The 20,143-nt window shown below is 41.2% G+C and overlaps 1 protein-coding gene across 3 annotated transcripts in view; it reads left to right on the forward strand.

Moving 5' to 3' along the window:
• usp53a (ubiquitin specific peptidase 53a) overlaps nucleotides 1-16,526 on the forward strand; it is a 31,279-nt gene extending 14,753 nt beyond the window's left edge. For 2 of the 3 annotated variants that reach the window (XM_082526542.1, XM_082526541.1), the window contains 9 exons: nucleotides 1,160-1,309; nucleotides 3,156-3,324; nucleotides 4,397-4,543; nucleotides 5,811-5,948; nucleotides 8,463-9,222; nucleotides 10,078-10,145; nucleotides 14,067-14,133; nucleotides 14,235-14,959; nucleotides 15,052-16,526. In XM_082526542.1, the coding sequence (XP_082382668.1) occupies nucleotides 1,160-1,309; nucleotides 3,156-3,324; nucleotides 4,397-4,543; nucleotides 5,811-5,948; nucleotides 8,463-9,222; nucleotides 10,078-10,145; nucleotides 14,067-14,133; nucleotides 14,235-14,959; nucleotides 15,052-15,128 (2,301 nt within the window). In that variant the 3' untranslated portion in view covers nucleotides 15,129-16,526. The remainder of the gene's footprint in view (nucleotides 1-1,159; nucleotides 1,310-3,155; nucleotides 3,325-4,396; nucleotides 4,544-5,810; nucleotides 5,949-8,462; nucleotides 9,223-10,077; nucleotides 10,146-14,066; nucleotides 14,134-14,234; nucleotides 14,960-15,051) is intronic. The other variant, XM_082526543.1, reaches the window with a different exon arrangement.
• Nucleotides 16,527-20,143: the final 3,617 nt, after the last annotated feature.

Genomic DNA, 20,143 nt, shown 5'->3' on the forward strand with positions numbered 1-20,143 from the left:
TGCCCTGCTGTTTTGATGTTGTTGTTGTTGTGTTTTTTTTTTTTTTGTGCAATTCAACATATGTGGGAAATAAAGTAGGGATTTATTTCTCTGTAAATCGGGGTAGTTGCGTAAGCCGTCAACTCCCAATGCCCAGTTGGCCCATGCCACTGATCAAAAAGCCCCTGCTGGCCTTGGTCAGCTTGTCAAAAAGCCCCTCCTCTCATCTTTGTGTGTCTGTGTGTGTGCGTGGATCCCTTCCTAAGCGAACATGTCAACTAAATGGATACCACTGAGATGGGGGGGTTCAGCACAACTTTGTTTTTGTTTTTATGTTTTTTAATTTATATTCATATATTCTTAATCACAAGTATGCACAGCTGGAGTGATGTTGTCTTTTTTTTCTCATAAAAGTCTGCTTTCTGTTTATGTACATAGATCATTTTCAGCCATGTTCACAGTAAACATAAACTATAGTGACACATTACTTAATATGTGCTTGTTAGTGTTTACATCCAACACACGTGGATGAGTTCCACAAGCCAGAGTCGATCAGTGGAGTTGATGTGAGGACGTGCTCATACGAATTACACCTTACATAACTTTGATTTATTTATTTATCTTTTTATTTTGGATTGAAGCGTTTCAGCCACTCGTTTTACGACTCAGACAAAATTAGGACATGGGAAGAATTTTCAGTCTCACCCACCCGCTAATGTGCCACAAAGGCTTTTATTCATTGGGGAGTCACATTTCATGTGACTTTATTGGGCGTTAAAAGGGAGCTTACTGCCACCATCATTTGCTTTGAAATCCATTGTTTGTGTGAGTGAGTGAGAGCCGGAGAACTGGCTGTACAAGAATCATGGGAGGGACAAACAAGTCACACTTTGTATCATTTGAAAATAACACAGCATAGTACTAGGTTACCCCTGTAGCCAGGATGGAAAGATATGCTGCCCCTGCAGTGATTCAAACCAGCCTTTACTTGTACTGATTACCGAATCAATGCTAGTTCATTCCCTCAGACCTTAATCTGTAAACAAATGGAGTAACTGACGCTGCTAGCTCTCTGCATCATTTAGCTGCCTTCCAACTTACTTTGGTGGTGATTTAACTGTGTAATTGATGCATTTGTGTGTGTGTGTGTGTGTGTGTGTGTGTGTGTGTGTATACACAGCTCTTCTACAGGGTGACAGATGAGCATGCCAAAAAGGGAGAGCTGATGCTCGTGGGAATGATCTGCTACTCCAGCCGTCACTACTGTGCCTTCACCTTCCACACCAAATCTGCCAAATGGGTCTTCTTTGATGACGCAACAGTCAAAGAGGTGAGAGAGCGTGCACTAGTGCTCAAGTCATGTTAAATGACTCACATGTGAAAATAAGAAACATATTTATTATAATAGCAAGGAAGTTGTACAGCACACATATGAAAAGTCTTTTTTTTTCCTTCCTTGTGGTATTTTTAGATGTTAGAATAGAATTAGTGCAAGCTTTTTCTAAAGAAGAAAAAAATCCGAGTTTGGGATTCATGTTATCACTGAACAGATAAGCAGAAGCTGCTACAGACGAGACCGAATGTTCAGTCTCTTATCTCTGTTACAAAGACTTTTTATCGTCCAATAAGGACCACATTGATTGCGCTTCATGAGCCTCTGGTTTGATGAGCCTTTATGGCAGCGAGGAGTCAGCCAAACTCCCAACTTCCTGCCTGATTTCTACTGCAAACACTCTACTCTGTAGTCTCAGAGCACTGCAGTAGTAAAGCACAGATAGCTAATAAAGATGTTTTTATTTTTTTTATGAAGCTGGGTAAAGTTTAAGGAGATGTGACAATGCTGCGTTACAATGTGTAGTGTGCATGATGTAGAAAGTGGGTTTTGTGTGTCTGTGTTCTGGTAGTTTGTTTGTGCACACTCACTTTTGAATCCTATCATCCTTTAGTTGTTTTTTCCCGTTAATGTTGGATTTATTTTCATGGTGTGTACATGCAAGCATGCCTTCTGTCTCACATCCTCACAATTTTCACGGGGACTGTGGTGCAGCGGCCGGCTGGCTCTGTGTCAATCCATCAGCAGCTTGTGCTGCGTGTGCAACCCCTCCCAACTGAGATGGAGGAGCTAGAGTACTCTGCGCCTGCCAAGTCCATACCTGGAATGAAACTTGCCAGTGTTTCTGTGACTCCCCAAGTCCCAGCCCCTTAATGACTGCTGCAGTGTAGCCCAATTACTGTGTTTCCATTGCATGAAATAAAATTGCACAAAATCCTAAGTGCAGTAACTCACTAGCTGTTCTGATCGGATGGTGGGTCATGGGTAGCTTAAAGACACTTGCATTAATCAGAACATGGCCGATGTTAATGCACTAGTGGTAAATGATATGTAACATTAGCAACAGATAAAGCTTTACTGGTTTTAGCTGAAGAGGTTGGAGATTGTTTTGAAGCTCACAGATATATCTGCTTTAACATTCATTTAAAGATTTTCTGAAAACTGGAGGGCAAAAAAATAGACTTTAAGAGAAAAAGCTGTAACAGAAAGGCAGATTTGGCCAAGAGTCTTAACCCTTAACATGTCTTTGGCCCTTTCAGATAAAAAATGTTGTGCCTCACCATTGAAAAGAGGATCCAAAAATCACACAGATGTGTCTCTGTTTTGCCTTGATCTAACATGCTTTGTCAATCACGGCTTGTCTTCCTCCTCTATATTGTATATGTGCACATTCCCCAAGTCAAAATCCTTTCCCCCTCTGTCTGTGTTCCTTTGAATTGGTTGCTCTTTACCTTGTTTTGCCATCTCTTCCACACCTGCTTTCTCTTTCTCCCCCCTCCCTCTACCCCCGTCATTTGCTTAATTAAGGAGCACAGAAGCATCTGTTAGCCTGCAGCCTGCCTTTGTGGTACCTTTGTGGAGAGACGCGCACCTTACACAGCTTTGCTAATGTGATTGTGTGCTTTGGCCTTAGTGTGTTATATTCACTCACAAATTAAAGCTACACCCCATTTTGTCACACATAGTCTGAAGTTGCATGTGAATTTTATATATATTTATACCCTTGAATGCATGTTGGTTCACTTTGTGCTATCACACATGAAGGTATAGTATTATACGGTATGCTAAAATGTGTTAATTGACCCTGCTTTTTTCTTCTTTTCTTCTTTGTTTCCTGGTGCAGATCGGCTCCCGGTGGAAAGATGTCGTCAGTAAATGTATCAAAGGTCACTTCCAGCCTCTTCTTCTTTTTTATGCCAATCAAAATGGGAGCGCTATCGCCACAGAAGATGCCTCAAAACAAAACAGCAGCCAGTCCCACAGCAAGAACCCCGTTAATGGAGAAGCGCAAGGTACGATGTTTTAAAAATAACCTCAGAGGTCATCATGCTGGCATTTAAAAGCCTCGTCATAGCAGTTTTATATCAGGTGTGATGATGTTGTTGATTGAGTGTCTTTTTGTGGAAATGACACCATCCAAACTCCCCTGTGTGTTTCTCTTTGATATTCCAACTGTCTTTTTCTCAGCATTCATTATGTGGTGTCACATCCCAAATGCCCCATTTGATTATAATGTCCCACCATTAAAAAAAAACAAGCAGCCATTAAAGTGAAGCTGATTGGTGCAGATGCCTGTCTTTTTAGTGCAGTGTTGGAGGCCAAGAAAAAGAAAATCTGAATGTTACTACTACCGCCTGGTCGAATGGCAAAGTGTAGCCAAAGTTTTCCGAGTGGTTTGTTTTGAAATGCAAATGTAGTCTCAAGTTTGAGGTGAATGTTTGCTGTGGGGTTTGAAGTGTGGCTTATTTGCCTCTGTAAACCTTTAGCTTGAGTTGAGCACTAAATCTTTCATGGAAATGTATTTTTAAAATTTTTTTTACTACTTAAAATTCTCACACAGCCGGCTGTTTAGTTGAAAAATTTCCATACTCCCTCCGAGTACATTAAAGTAACAAAATTAAAATGTAAAATTTAAATCAGAAGTCGGGGGGGGGAAAATAAGGAAAAAAACCTCCCAAATCAAATGCACTGTTTGCCTTTGCCGCTGCTGATGTGAACAGCTGAACATCTCTCCTGTTGGGATTACATATCCCTGGATTTGTGTGGTTGGGGAGGTTTTTATCCCTTTTAAAGACCCTCCTCCAGCCCTCCACGCTGGCTGTGCCCCAGGTCCAGGCTGTGGCAAGCGCTCACTGTCCGTCAGAGCTGACAGGGCGCCCAACTAAACTGGATCATCCTCCAAAAATCAAGAAGTAGTACACAGTGTGGATCTTGTAATTGAATTCTGTGTTGTAGTTTCAGGTAAAATTAGTTTTTTTTTTAATTTTATTGATCTTCACTCAACAGGATTTTTTTTTTTCTTCATGGGAAGGACACGCCTACATGCATGGCCTTACCTTTAAAACATTTTTCCTTTCTTTCTAGTCACTGAGTCCCAAGTTTCAGTCTCCCCCAGAAAACTGGACCTCACCAGAGAGAACCTGAATGCTCTGCTGGGCCAGGATCTTTTCAAGAAAACCCCTTCAATCCTCAGCAGGGGCAGCACTCAGACCAGTGGAGGACGGGGAACAGGTAAAGGGGGGGAACGAATATGGAGGGATTAAGCAGCTTTTTTTTTTTTTTTTTTAATTTCATTTTTGCCTCTATTACAAATTAAATCAAATTATTAGCAGCGCAAACCAACCTGCTACAAACTGCTACACTTTGCTATGTAACCTGTGTAAACCTAGTTTATGGTTTACACACAAATGTTTTGATGTGAATAAGAAGAGATGCAAACAGAGAGGTGAGTCATGTTGTGTGGCAGTTTTTCAGCCTTGAAAAGACTCCTTAATTCATAAATATTTTGTCCTCGGAGAGTGGTGACAAGCACAGATCTGGAACAGCAGCTAGCGGAAGAGATAATTAAATGTCTTTGCTCCGAAACTAAATCTGGCCATGCTAGTAATACAGAAGGGATTAGAGACCCTTAGTGAGGAGAGAGAGAGGTCATTATGCACATGCTTAATTGCAAGCAGAGGGGAGAGTGAATTGAGAAGAGGAGTTATTTATGCGATTTAACGGCGTCTTCTTTGATATCCTTGTACATTCTGCTGGTATGAAGTTGTTCGTGTCCTTGAACAGATCACTATGGGAGGGGATGCTGCAAGACAATGAAATGTCAGCAGCTGCTGCAGTTTTAAGGAGTAGCAGAGTCAAATTTATCAAACTGATTCATCGTGTGGTTAAACTGCTACACTTCCTGCTTTGCGGAATGTGTGGAATCTCAAAAACATCCGCCGCTTTTTTTTTCTTTTCTTTTCTTTTTATTAAACGAATAAAAAAATCTGGAATGATATGAATGTTTTGTTTCCTTTTTTTTCTGTTTTTCTGAGATGCCACCTCGTCCTCGCTCGCTTCCTTTTAAAATCTCACATGGTTAACAGCATTATTCCAGGACCAATCGTTGCTTTAAAGAAAGTGTGGGGCCAGAGATGCAGCGCCAGCCTCTGCATGGCCGTGTTTCCTCCCCGCTGCCTTTCCTCTCCCATCAGCACAGCAATGTGCCGTAAAGTTCGCCTGTGTCTACACACTCAGCAGCTGCTCAGTGCCTCGGGGGTGCCGGGGACGAAGAGCGACAAGGAAAAGGATGTAGCGGTGATAGATGTATCTATGCACACGGGGATAAAAATACTTTAATGGTGGGAATCTCCACCTGATTCAGCAAATGCCCCGTCGCTACTTTATTTTTATTTCTTTTAAGGGTCAGCGTTATTCAAGTGCTGGCTATATAACCTCGTCACACAGTGAGGGGGAAAAAATGTCTCAAATACCTTTCTTGTCTTTTCTTGTTTCTTAGTGAAAAGCAATCACAAGAGCCGCCTTAGGGAGATTTCTCGAGAAGTTGCCCAGAAAGCAGGAGAGATGCGTAGGGCGCATTCACCCCGAAGAGAGCCTGATAGGACTGGTCAACACAGGGTGGAGTCACGCTACAGAGGTGGGTTGCTCTATACAGACTGCAAAACTGCACATACACAGAATTGCCAGGTGTTGCTTTACAAAAGCCCAGCCTTCCCCCTCCCTTATATCACCCTCTGTTTGGGAGCAATGTGTTAGAAAGGGGATTAGGTGCTGACGTCTGTTGGTGCCTGCCTTGATCCCTGTAGTCCTGTAGTCTTCACCAATATTATTAAACACACCAGAAACTAAGCAGATCAAACCAAAGAGCAACAAATGCTGATTTTAATTTTTTCATTTTTTTTATTCTAAGGTTTAAATTTGATTCCAAAATGTATTTCTGCACAAACTTTTCTCACAAATTAAGTCAGTGTGCCTTAATGAGTATGCTGATTAATATAGGTTACTTTAATACTCCTTCAGCATATCATTGCTTTCATTAAGTGTCAGTGTGTGGGGGGGATTATCAAGCACAATATAATACACCAAATCCACCATGACAACAGCGGTAGCCTGTGTTAGCACAGAGCTTGCATCCCTTTATGAATAAATGCACCAGGTTAAGGCAGCCTAGTGTCATTGTTGTGATGAATGGCGATTCTAGAGGTGACACTACGGTTAATCTAAGAAGTATAAATTAACCGTATCATAGCTCATTCTCAGACTCTCGACGATACGAAACAGGAAAAGCTCAATCAACTTCCTCAGTAGCCTGAGGAATTTTTCCATGATCTTTAACCGTATAGATTTAAACATCTTGCCCTTCTCCCAAAATGATTCACAGTCATGTGTACATTTGACATTATTGAGGTGGCAGCAGAAAATTTTTAAAACAGGCCGGTATCGTGGTGTATATGTGAGCAAAACTGTAGACAGCTCTGTTTAAAGTGATTTAACTGTGCCACACAGTCAGCAAAATCCAAAGCAGGGGACTCCATCTCTTGCAGGCTTATTCCCAAGAATGACAGTTTTATGTGAAGAATAAAATTTCATTTTTGTACGCTGAAAAAAGGATCAGGTTTACCCGTCATTTAGATGATGACTCCCGTACAAGGCAGGGAGCCTTTAGCTGCCAGCTTTAGGTTAGAGGAATGCATTTAACAGATGATCCTTGCAATCTAAATTTGCATGACACTAGTTTTTGTTTTATGTAAAAAGTACCAGATTTTGCTTAAAAATGTAGGAGAAGACTTAAGTATCAACGTTGTGAAAGGAAAACATGAAAAATTTGTAATCCAGCCCAATAACAAGAAGTATTCAGAGAGCGCAAACCTCCGCCAAGGCTGCTCACTCTCTGGGCAGCATTTAATTTTAAGGTAATAGTATTGTATTTTGTATATACTTATTTTCTTTTTTGTGTTCTTTTTAAAAGTACAGTAAAAACACATTTGGGATCAACTTGAAAGAAAGACAAATGTGAAATATAAAACTGATGTTAAAGGTTAAAAGTGACATGATATTTGGATTCAAACTAAATGTGATATTTAGAATCCATTTAATGAAAGTTTGACCCTACCTGACCTTGAAGAAGTGGCCTAAGGTCCAAAATAATGTGGCATTTAGAATTCCCATATGTCTATATGTTAATGCAAACAATAAGAGACATACAGCACTATTGTCACTGTGACTTTCACATCCATCTATTGCCCTTGAAGGACAGGCCAGAGGTCCAAAGTCACATCTTTTAAATTTGTATAAAGATCTTTGCATATGTTAACAATACAACGCACACTTGTAGGATTCATAGTTTCTGAGTTGTAAGGTTTTTGTTGTCCATTTTCGACCAATAAATTATGTTGTCCTTGAAGACCTCAGTGGATGCAAGACAAATTTTAATGGATTATTAACATGACTCCACTCGACACCCCTAAAATGTTTTCTCAAAATTTATTCTAAACTTTTCGAGCTGTCAAGTTTACAGCCAGAATGATAGGAAGCACGCAAATGCTTCTTGATAGAGATACTAGGAGACTGTTTACAAAAATTATTGTAATTCCTAAACAGTTAATGCAATACTTTGTCGAACCACTTGAATTCAAATTGAAAGTCAGTGACGGTGGAGTTCAGTCTGATTGTCTGAAAGTGTTCTGTAGATATATAAAGATGCAAATTTATAAAAAAAAATGTATCATTGTCCAAAACTTTATGGGCCAGACTCTATGTAGGAACACACCGGTGACATCGATATCTGCATGGATGTCTGTGCATGAGCTGGCTGCCCTCTGTGCACACAGCATGGAAGAAACTCGACTCCTTGTGGTTGTAATTTACACTTTCCTGCCTGCTGCAGACATAAATGTCAGAAACTCCATTGTCATCATGCCCTTCCTTCACTCTCCACCTAGCCTGCTGTTTTCTTAACACAGCCCTGTCTTATTGTGTGGAAGTGCCAGTTTAAGTCAATTTTTACCTTTTGCAATGAGATTTATGACACTTTCCTTTTGTAATATCGTTCCTGCAACATGCCAGTCGAAAAAATTCTAATAAATATCCTCTACAGATATATTAGTTTAAGCTCTTGCATGAATTTTTTTTCTCGCTCTCTCTCTCTCAGACCCAGCTCACGACAGGACCTACTCCCGCTCAGCTTCACCTCCAGAGAATGGCTTCAAGCAGTACCTGGAGACTCGACTGTACAGCAGCCAAGGAAAAGGTCCCACTCGGACTGAGCGAACACCGCAGCTTGGGGGCCGGTCTTCCAATGAAAATTCTCGTTTAAGGCACCAAGTGCTACCTGATGTGCCCATTGTAACTAGTCGTCATAACAGGCGGAGACTAGATCAGATCTCAAATGGATACGATACAGACAGCAGCCAAGACTCCAGAGGGCTTTCTGGAAATATAGAGAACGGCCGCAGCAGGCCCGGTCGAGCTTGGAAGCCAATACGGGAAGCGCTAAATGTAGACAGCGTATTAAGTAGCGGGAATGTAAGTCACGAACGAAGGCAGCACAGCCCCCAGACGAGACCCAATAGTCAGTCGCCCTCACGTGATCGAGATTATCTGTGGGGAGGCCGGGAAGAACGTAAGCCAAAGAGCCTGATGACCATCTACGAGGACGAGCAGAAGCACGAAATAGGTGGCAGCCGAAGCTCTCTGGACTCGGACAGCCGCGGGGGCCACACTGACAAAGACAGAGCAAAGGGCTCAGCAACTCTTAAAGTGCGCAGTGACAACTGGAAGATTCAGAGAACTGAATCTGGATATGAGAGCAGTGATAGACTGAGCAATGGCTCAGCTAATCTCGACTCGCCCGTTGTAGAGAACATTTCTTTCAAGGACCTCCGGCCCATACCTGAGCTGCATCTGATGAGGTAAAACAGATCCTTCCACTTGGGTTTACATCACCCAGACGCACCAAAACTCTGCACTGCAAAGCATGATGCAGAGGAAAAAAAAGCTGACACAATATTTCCTGCATGACGACAGCATCATAGAGGCGCTTTGTCATCTCGTGGCCTACTCATTTAAGGACTCGAGTCTCGGAAGTGCTGCCATTTCTAAATAATAAAACATTACAAACAAACTGATCTAAGAATAGCAGGTCTCATTTAACAATAAATGCACACAAGGCAGATGCACAAATCCTATTTTGCTGGGCTGTCATTTGTTGTATTTGTAGTTCAGGGCTTGTTTGTAGATAATGATCCCATATAGCTGACAACTCCTGTACTCAGCAGGGGCAGCCTCAGATAGCTGACTTCTTCAAAAGCCGGTGCATTATTTAAGCATATCTGTTGACAGTACGCTAGTAAAGAGTCTCCTTAATTATTAATTCTTCAACATGATTTAAGATGTTTTTGTGACTGGTTTGGGTTAAAGCTTGAAGCCACTAAAACTGTGAAATTGTGATTTTTTTTTTTTTATTGTATTATTTTTATTCTCTATTAGAGAATAAAAATAATACAATAAAAAAAAAATCACATCGATAAGATGTATTAGAGAATCTCTAATACATCTTATCGATCTAAGAGGAGATAAAAGCATAACACTTACAATAAGATGTCTGGGTTCATACTGGGATGCAAATCATGCTACTGCACTGTCTCTTTGGAGATGCAACTATGCACTCAGATTCTAACTAAAGTCGTTGTTATCCACCTTTATCTGCTCTGAGCTCGTGGCTCTTTTAAAAAAAACAAATAATAACTATATTTTTTGTGTTTTAGGGATAACTTTCCTCAGAGAAGAAGTGATGAATTGAAGAGTGACGTGCTGTACTCAACAATTTCCATTAGTAAGTAACTATTGCTTTAAGTGAAAAATTAGTATTTTGTCGTTATTCAAGTAAATCTCCAGATGTGTGTACATTTTTCGTCACACATTAGAGGGGAATAGATGAAAGCATCAGTTTCTGACAAAGGCTCCGCCCTGATACTGAAGATACTTCCTCTCCCCAATAGACTTCCATGTGTTGTAAGGACCTGAAACATTAAGATAGTATGCTGCAGTTTCCTTGATTTATTGTTCTATCAGTCGTGTTAAGGTCACAGCCTGATTGAAGGGATACTGTATGGAAGTGTGCGCTCTGGTTCCAGACTGACTGGCCCTGACCTTTTTTTCCTGAGTAAAGTTTATGTTATGCAGCACCTAGTGAAATTACATGAGCTCAAAGGAAGAATGAGCCCATGTGGGGAACAAGCTTTGTACCTTCAACACTGTTATTTTGGTGTGGAAAAATACTAGCCAGGCTCAGTTTAATTTTATTTAATTGGCTGTCCTTCAGTGAATAGAAGAACAAATGGAAAATGGTAGGGGGGAGGGAAAAAAAACCTCAAGGACCTTTTCAACTGTTAACTGCGGTGAATAATGGTTTCTTTCTACAGGAAGTACAATAACTTTTAGATTCACAGGGATGCAAAATCTGGGGTGAAAATCGGGTTTAGAGCTCAGAACTTCTGTTTTAAAAGGAAAAAGAAACGATGAGTCTTAACTATGAGTCATGTTGCGAAGTTGCAGTATTTTTTTTATTTTTTTTTATCCTCTAGGTAGGATGGGAGGGAGATAAGGTGACACGAATAGCACTAGGGGGCTTGTCTCCTGGACACCCTTGACATTCTTTATCTAGCATGTGCTTGCTGATGCACACTATCAGCACTGCAAAAGGAGCGAAAGAAACTATAAATGAAAAATGCCTTGCTAATTCCCTCAATGGAAATACCCTGAGTTAATCCTGAATTGGAGGGGGAGATGAGTGAGCTTGTTGGGGCCACCCAGCTGTGCCCAGCCAGACAGAAAATGCCACGACTGGACCTGTCAGAAGGTGGTATTCAAACACCGCTCAAATAAAATGCAGTTTTACAGCTCTGCAGTTATTTCAAGTTCCCAAAAGAAAATGCAGGTATGATCTGAGGTTCATTGCCGAGTTAAATATAGCTACAACATAAGGGTGGCAAGTTGAGAAACAGAAGCATCGCCGGTCTTGTTTTTGTCTGTGAGCATCAGCACATGCAGAGAGATTCATGTGACTGAAGCCCTGGCAAGGAGGCAAAGACTACTGTGGCATACACAGTTTTTAATCTGGCAAAATGTAAAAAAACAAACAAACTGTAGTATTGCTTTAGTTTAGTTATTGCTAGTAATTTTAGGACAAGCACTCATCGATCCTCTCATTTATTCATTCAGGCTGTTAAGGAATTATGATTATATCTGTATCAAGCTGCATCCACTCATCCTTCTCCCTCTCTTTTGTTTGTAATGTTTCACAGGGCCTGGTTATATTTCAAAAGTACCCACAGCTGTCTTGTAGTTCACAAATGTCTTGAAATGTTGCTTTGTGAACTGTCAAAGCTCAACCTTGTTTAAAAAAAAACAAACAGAACAAAAAACCCCTGAAAGGGCCTTTGAGGACTCTTCTCTGGTAGCTATTTTTGAAATCAGTATGGGATATTTACGCCTGGCTGCCTGCAAATTGTATTGACAAGCCGCAGTAAATGTGTCCAGAGTCAATTTGGCACGAGTTCAGTGGTGGTAGTCTGGCGTGAGCTGCAGTTTCAGAGAAGCCTGAGCAGGTTCCACTAGACCATTAAAGACTAAAATCCTTTCGGAAAGCACATTCGTGTGGGAGGGCAGTTGTGAGGAGCATTGTTGACATTTTTACCGCAGATATTCGTTCTTCTGATGGCTTGTTGCACTAGGAAAGAGATTCGAGTCGGGGCCTTTTTTGCCACCTTAATGACAGAACTTTTGACACGCTGTGAAATCGTACGTCCTGCCCGCCTGCCAGCATATTGGACGGACACTTGAACCTGATGCGTTTGTCTCACTTTTCCTTTACTGGCTTCTGCAGACCTCACTAGTTATCTACAGAAATACACTTTTGAAGCTGTTACAGCTGTTTGTCATCATCATCATAGTTGCCAAAAGTCAACTATGATGCTTTCTGATCTAGTTTAAAAAAAAAAACCCAAACTGACATGACAATCAGAAAAGGTTAAATGTCACTGAATTTCATCCTTTATACCATTACATGGATGCCTTCTACATTCTGTTTGCATACATCTTTTATAGCTGTTTATTTGTGTCCATGATGTAGCACGTTAAGAGCCAGTTGCTTGGCTCATTAATGCCACTTAACAAGCCAGTGAATGATGCTAATGAGTACACATGTACGCCACAGCTTTTGACCTACTGCCGTGCCATTACCATGCTACACTGAAACATAAAAAAGCCGTGCCATTTCCCAACTTTTTGTGATTCACTTATGTGATATTTCTTGTTCAGTTTCCCTGCTTGGAAACTTGGAGTTGCAAACCTGCATGCCCTTCTGATTGATGTTCCAGATGTTTTAAGTACATCAGACAACACAAGGCTGGAATCATGACTTGACTGCCTTAAAGCTACATTGTGTGCTATTTATTTTCTATTTTTTGTAATAGTCAAAAAAGGTCAACGAAACTTCAGCAAATTAAAATGATACCAGATCAGTTCTTGATGACCCTCGTTTAAATGTTTTAAACTTTCAAAGCTCCTTTTCTTTTCTTTCAAACTGATTTTTTTTCTCATGCTTTCTCATTCTCTTTGTGGTGTTCACATTTTTAAGCACTTTAATTCATACTTTCAAGTTTATGTTGAAAAATTGGAAATGTTATTAGATCAATCACAGAACCTGGAGGATTTACCAGCTAAGTGCTAAAGTTCAAGTTTTCTCTCTGCATTGTTGCACGTGACGTTAAAGACGGAGAGGGGATTTTCTACAGAGAAAATCATCGTCAACTGCATCCCTTTTTGTTATCAAGACTGATATTGTTACGGTTGCTTGCCAACATCACAAATCAGCAGCAGCATCAAATTGGGAATTGTCGCATGGTCTTAGCGGCTTAAAAACGCAATAGTGTATGTAAAGTCTGGAGTCTGACCCCGGCGTAATTGCATGCCAGCACAAAGGATTTAGCCACTAATGCTTTGAGAGAGCGGTGGGGGGTGGGGGTGAGGGGGTATGCTGACACATCACAGATGGTCCTCAGCCGCTCACTCCCTTCCTTGTCCTGTTAGTCAGCTGTTGTCTGGCGCAGGCCAAGTAAATCACACACGCCCAGCTAACTTGGCAAAGCTCCACACCCGACCCCGTGCAGGGACCTGCTTCTAAACATGTGTTTGTGCTGATCTCATGGCTAAAATCAACCATCAGCCCCAAGTACTAGCAGCATAACTCAGGCTCATCTCACTGGGATATGTTTGGCCTATAGGTTAAAAGACTGTTACTTTCGTCTGTTGTTGTATTCATTAGTTTTTAGACTGAACTTATGAACCAGTTAGAGTTCAATCAAGGTCCTTATTGTTTTATTAGGACTGTTGGCTCGAACTTAACAGGCCTGGATATGAACCCAGATTCCCTTTGAGGGCCCATGTTCTTTGGCTGGATCAGACAGTCAGAGTGGTACACTGGGGCCTTGAGGGCGCTCTGCCAGACTAGCTGCTTTGATACTTCCTCTCGCAGCACCAGGCAAAAGGCCTTACCATGACCCCTGTTAGATAACATGTCTCTGCAGGAGAGAGACAGGAAAAAAATAAAGTAGATATTGTAGCAATATTCAAATGGAAACCCGTGACAGATGCTACCTGGCTCTTATTTTGGACCATCTGTTTGTGATAACTTTACAAAATTAGGGTCTTGTGTTATAAAGTACTGATGAAAATGTATTTTTTTTTTGTGTAGATGAACCAGGGAGAAAATCTCCTGAACTCCAAGAGTCCAACATGTTGTCTGATCAGCTGTTACAAAGGTAAAAAAGGTTATTCAGAAGTGCACGTTGTTAGCGAAATGCTTCACTTGACTTTTCACAAGTTTAAGTGAAATATAAATGTTTCTGTTTTTGCGCTCAAGCAGAAGAAGAGCCTTCCGGTACACACTCGGGATCTTGGAAAAGAACAATGGCCTGGACGACGAGCGAGAGAAGAATGTGGACAGCAGCCCTGTGCCTCCCTACTTAGCAAAGACCAGCAGCTCTGAGTGGAACAGCTCAGATGACCTCGTTGGACAGTTTTCGGAGCAAGAAGAGAATGGCTCTGGCCCTGCAGACTCTCTGTCTCACAGCTTTCCTCTACCTTTACCTCTCAAGACTTTTGGCAACAGTCGCACAGACCCATCTGGCATCCACTCCTTACCACCAGAGGTGCCAGAGCGGTTTAGCTCCCGAAGCGAACCTAAAAATGGCTCGTCTCCCCACTCGCACACAAGCCTCCGGCGGTGGATCGAGACGCCTGCCGAGCACAGGCTTTCATCAGATGCCAGCTCCAAGTCGGGGTCGTCAGACCAGGAGAGGAACGATCTGTCGGCCAGCGAGAGCGACGAGAGGTTACCCAGTCCAAAGTCCAGACACGATGATGGTACAGACTCTCAAACTCTGACAGATCGAGTTCTTCCCACCACTTACTTTTCAGTGGATAACTGTATGACAGATACTTACCGGGCCAAATACCACAAGAGGCCTGCCGTGTACGTGAGAGCACAGGACCATACGTCATCAGGGGAGAGCGATGTCGAAGGGAGGGGGCACCCTTTGACAGATGTTCAAACACTAGAACCTTCCAAAAGCAGAACAGAATCAGGTATGCAAAAGCACAGCGCACTTTTATTAAGACCTCACATGCACCTGTTTGGTTTAAATCTCTGACTGATTCTCTGGCTTTTGTTTTTCCAGGCATTTCCACTCCTAAGACTTTTGCGAAGTGGAATCCAGTTACTCCGAAGGGTCTTGATGAGCATGGTTTCCTATGATTTTTATGGACTGAATGATTCTGATGGCTGGATGCCAACAGGAATTGTTAAGCACTGCGACTGCTACAGATTGACTCGTATGTGGAGAGGTATTTTCTCTTGTACTTGTCATAACAGCTAGTTGGACATGAAACTGGATGCCAAAGAGATTGTACTAAAAAAAAAAAATGTCAGGTGTCTTTAATTAGCTTTCTAGCTACTAAAAAGCTTTGAACAGTGAATTTGCACAGCAGAAAGGTACAAACAGAATTATGCCTAAAAATATTTTGCTGGATTTGTGGACGCAGAGGGGTTGGGAAGGTAAAGAATGTGTCACGTAAAACCAACTTACTAAACAGCAGATGAAGTGATTTCTTTCTTTGTTTATGCCTCCTAGTCGCACTCTTCCTGCACATCCTGTGGAATGCCCTTATTTGTTTAACTATTCTCTTTTCAGTGTTATGACTGAGGTGTCTGCCCCAATTCTGTCAGTTATACCTGCCTGTCAGGGGGTTTTAGAAGGAAAGGTTCCAGTTGTGGTCAGAAATCTCTAGATATGCTTTTGGCACGACTTAAAAAATGGATCCCAAGGATCCGTATGAATGTGAATCTCCACGACATCCACATTAGGTTTTAGCTGATGAGACATCTTTGCACAATCCGTAAAGCCAACAGACTCGGGTCCTTGTTTGCGCGTGAACTTGTGCAAATAACCAGCGTTGGACTTTCTTCCTTCTCTGCCTCTGTCAGACACTCGTGAGAGGTTTGGTATACCAAAATAACTGTTCAAGAGTGAGGGAGGGGTGTTGGAGTGGGTTTAAAAGGTGATGGGTCAATGTGTTAAATTGATTGCCTGTTGGTAGAAGCCTGCGTCAGATCCTTACTCCTCATTGACACCTGCACATATCCCATCATCTTTACGGAATTTTCTTTTCCTTAAAAAATATATATATATATGTATGTCTTTGCACTGTTTTCCTTGTTTAATTTTTTCTTTTCACACTCCTTGGTTCTGTTATTTTTCTCTTTAGAAGAATAATTTCTTTGGATTTTGGTCACTTGATTCTTCGATAGCTTCTGTGAGCAGCACGTCTGCACTTGGAGGACACGAGATGATTTAATTGTGTCATCTGGTGATCAGATATGGCTTTTGCTTTTTTTTTTTTTTTTTTTTTTTTTTTATGAAGGGAGTTACTAATAATGTGTTGTGACTTTCACTGGTTTACTGTTTTTGGTTCAGATGTTTTATATATATATATATTCAGCAGACTAATACGCAGTGCCTTTTGTATTTTTCTGTGTTGAGGCGAGATTAAATCGAAGCCATGGTTTGTACAATTTGATTTTAAAGAATTTTTGTAGCGTTTTAATTTTATTTTTATTGAACAGTTGTCAAATAAACAGCTCTACTTAACCATATCTTCGTGTCAGCTCTTGCTTTCGGGGGAGCAAAGCTTAGAACAGGGATTTGAGGAGAAATCAAATTATCCAAATAAACTCTCCATGATGATAAATGTTGCCTTTTGGCTGGAGCATGGACGTCGCTGTGCAAGGCAGCTGGTGGGAAATGTGGGGTTTTGCTGCCACCTGCAGTCGTGTGTCTTGAATGCACTTTTTCATATCATATAACAGCTACCCAACTACAAATATACAGTTTTATGATTTTGATTTTTCCATTGAAATCAATTTTTAAAGTGTTTTAAATAACGCTATTTCCAAATTAATAAAACAAAAAAGTTTTTTTTTACCTTGCTTTATCAAGGTGCCCCCTTTAGCACACATGGACTGATATTATTAAAAACATTTTGTAATAATTTTGTAGTTTCCCTCCTCTGTGGAACCCTCTAGTTTTCACCAAAGCACAGAACTCTCTCAAGATACATCAGTGACCAGTATGGTTTAATTCTCACAGAGCGAAAGGCATCAGAGAGAGCAACTGCCCATTTTTATTAGGTAATGGGTGTACAAATATTTCAGTTTAGTTTTCCTCAAGGCATTTTATCATTTTATATTGTAAACAATCCAACAATCCCACTTGAACAAGAACTTGGTGACAGTGGGGAGAAACCCCCCACCTTTTTAACAGAAAGAAACCTCCAGCAGAACCAGGTTCAGGGAGGGGTAACATGTGCTCTGACTGGTTGGAGGTGGTTAAATAGTGACGTTAGTCCTATTGATTGTGGTTCCATACTGAGGTTTCAGGCAGAACATCTAATTAGACAAAAGATTCATATCATGGATATGCAGCCAACAAACCTGCAGGAATTGCGATGACAAGTCAGTATGGATGAACACGTCAGAGGAACGTTTCCTTGGTGAATCTATGCAGAATGTAAGTAATAAAATGGTCGTGACTGTAGAATCCAAGTTACAGCTTGTATGTCATTGAACAGCCTCAATAAATAATAAATGGGGAAAATTGATACCTCGACGGGAGATGGGAAAGTATTATATAAACCCATCCAAAGGGAGTGTTATACAAGTATTCTAACGCTACCTGCAGCGTCTATTTGTTTGCATTAATTATATGAACATATACATAAAGATAGATTTATTTTAATTTTGTTTTTTTATCCTGAAGAGGGGAGTAGAGGACTTTGTAATCATCGTGCAGCTAGATTTAGGCATGCACCACTATCTGCACCCTAACTTCCACTTGATTTCATCACCATGCCTGCCTGCGATTTGCTGAACGGTATTACCGATTTTTTTTGTATTTATTCTGTTCTCAGTCTTTTCCTTGTTTACAGGATTTCTAGTTGGAAAGGAGAGGAAAAAAATCCATTATTAAAGTCATAATTGCTTTTTGCACAATATTTTAATCTTCCAGTACACTGACCTCAACATGCAACACAGAAACAATAAAGATTAATCAAAAATATTTCAGGATTTGTCTCCTCTGGAGTGCTGCAGATGTCTTAAAATAGACATGGGCAAAAAAACAGGACCGGCCCACGGACCACCTCAGTCCAACCCACACTGTCCTAAAAAAATGACACAAAACAAATGGCCGAGAATCTTAGAAATATTGATTGAAGTGAGTCCGTGCTGCTGTTTAACACAACCACACTTACATGTGCTGTTACTGTGTCATATTATTGATTATCCATGTATTTACAGTGGGGCAAAAAAGTATTTAGTCAGCCACCGATTGTGCAAGTTCCCCCACCTAAAATGATGACAGAGGTCAGTAATTTGCACCAGAGGTACACTTCAACTGTGAGAGACAGAATGTGAAAAAAAAAAATCCATGAATCCACATGGTAGGATTTGTAAAGAATTTATTCGTAAATTAGGGTGGAAAATAAGTATTTGGTCAATAACAAAAATACAACTCAATACTTTGTAACATAACCTTTGTTGGCAATAACAGAGGTCAAACGTTTACTATAGGTCTTTACCAGGTTTGCACACACAGTAGCTGGTATTTTGGCCCATTCCTCCATGCAGATCTTCTCGAGAGCAGTGATGTTTTGGGGCTGTCGCCGAGCAACACGGACTTTCAACTCCCGCCACAGATTTTCTATGGGGTTGAGGTCTGGAGACTGGCTAGGCCACTCCAGGACTTTCAAATGCTTCTTACGGAGCCACTCCTTTGTTGCCCGGGCGGTGTGTTTTGGATCATTGTCATGTTGGAAGACCCAGCCTCGTTTCATCTTCAAAGTTCTCACTGATGGAAGGAGGTTTTGGCTCAAAATCTCACGATACATGGCCCCATTCATTCTGTCCTTAACACGGATCAGTCGTCCTGTCCCCTTGGCAGAAAAACAGCCCCATAGCATGATGTTTCCACCCCCATGCTTCACAGTAGGTATGGTGTTCTTGGGATGCAACTCAGTATTCTTCTTCCTCCAAACATGACGAGTTGAGTTTATACCAAAAAGTTCTACTTTGGTTTCATCTGACCACATGACATTCTCCCAATCCTCTGCTGTATCATCCATGTGCTCTCTGGCAAACTTCAGACGGGCCTGGACATGCACTGGCTTCAGCAGCGGAACACGTCTGGCACTGCGGGATTTGATTCCCTGCCGTTGTAGTGTGTTACTGATGGTGACCTTTGTTACTTTGGTCCCAGCTCTCTGCAGGTCATTCACCAGGTCCCCCCGTGTGGTTCTGGGATCTTTGCTCACCGTTCTCATGATCATTTTGACCCCACGGGATGAGATCTTGCGTGGAGCCCCAGATCGAGGGAGATTATCAGTGGTCTTGTATGTCTTCCATTTTCTGATGATTGCTCCCACAGTTGATTTTTTCACACCAAGCTGCTTGCCTATTGTAGATTCACTCTTCCCAGTCTGGTGCAGGTCTACAATACTTTTCCTGGTGTCCTTCGAAAGCTCTTTGGTCTTGGCCATGGCGGAGTTTGGAGTCTGACTGTTTGAGGCTGTGGACAGGTGTCTTTTATACAGATGATGAGTTCAAACAGGTGCCATTCATACAGGTAACGAGTGGGGGACAGAAAAGCTTCTTACAGAAGACGTTACAGGTCTGTGAGAGCCAGAGATTTTCTTTGTTTGAGGTGACCAAATACTTATTTTCCACCCTGATTTACGAATAAATTCTTTACAAATCCTACCATGTGAATTCATGGATTTTTTTTTCACATTCTGTCTCTCACAGTTGAAGTTTACCTCTGGTGCAAATTACTGACCTCTGTCATCATTTTAAGTGGGGGAACTTGCACAATCGGTGGCTGACTAAATACTTTTTTGCCCCACTGTATATATGCGATGTATTGTACCAGTGCAGAGATGTTAAAGCCTATGTTTTCAAACATTACACAGCTAACAACAAAACAGAAAATTGTTTCATTACACTCGTCAAATGAAGAGCATCACAGCAGCGAGTATGAACAAACATATGGTCAATATGTTTGTTCATACTTGCTGCTGTGATGCTCTTCATTTCTCGATGTGGACAAATGTTACATTTTGATGGTTTGAAAACAACCATATTTAGTCCATATTTACAACATAAGGCAACGTGTCTAATTAGTGACCTGTGCTGTGATGTGTGTCAGACAATTAGCAAGA

Source organism: Aulonocara stuartgranti (genome assembly GCF_965226115.1).
Source record: "Aulonocara stuartgranti genome assembly, chromosome: 3".
Lineage (NCBI taxonomy): Eukaryota > Metazoa > Chordata > Actinopteri > Cichliformes > Cichlidae > Aulonocara > Aulonocara stuartgranti.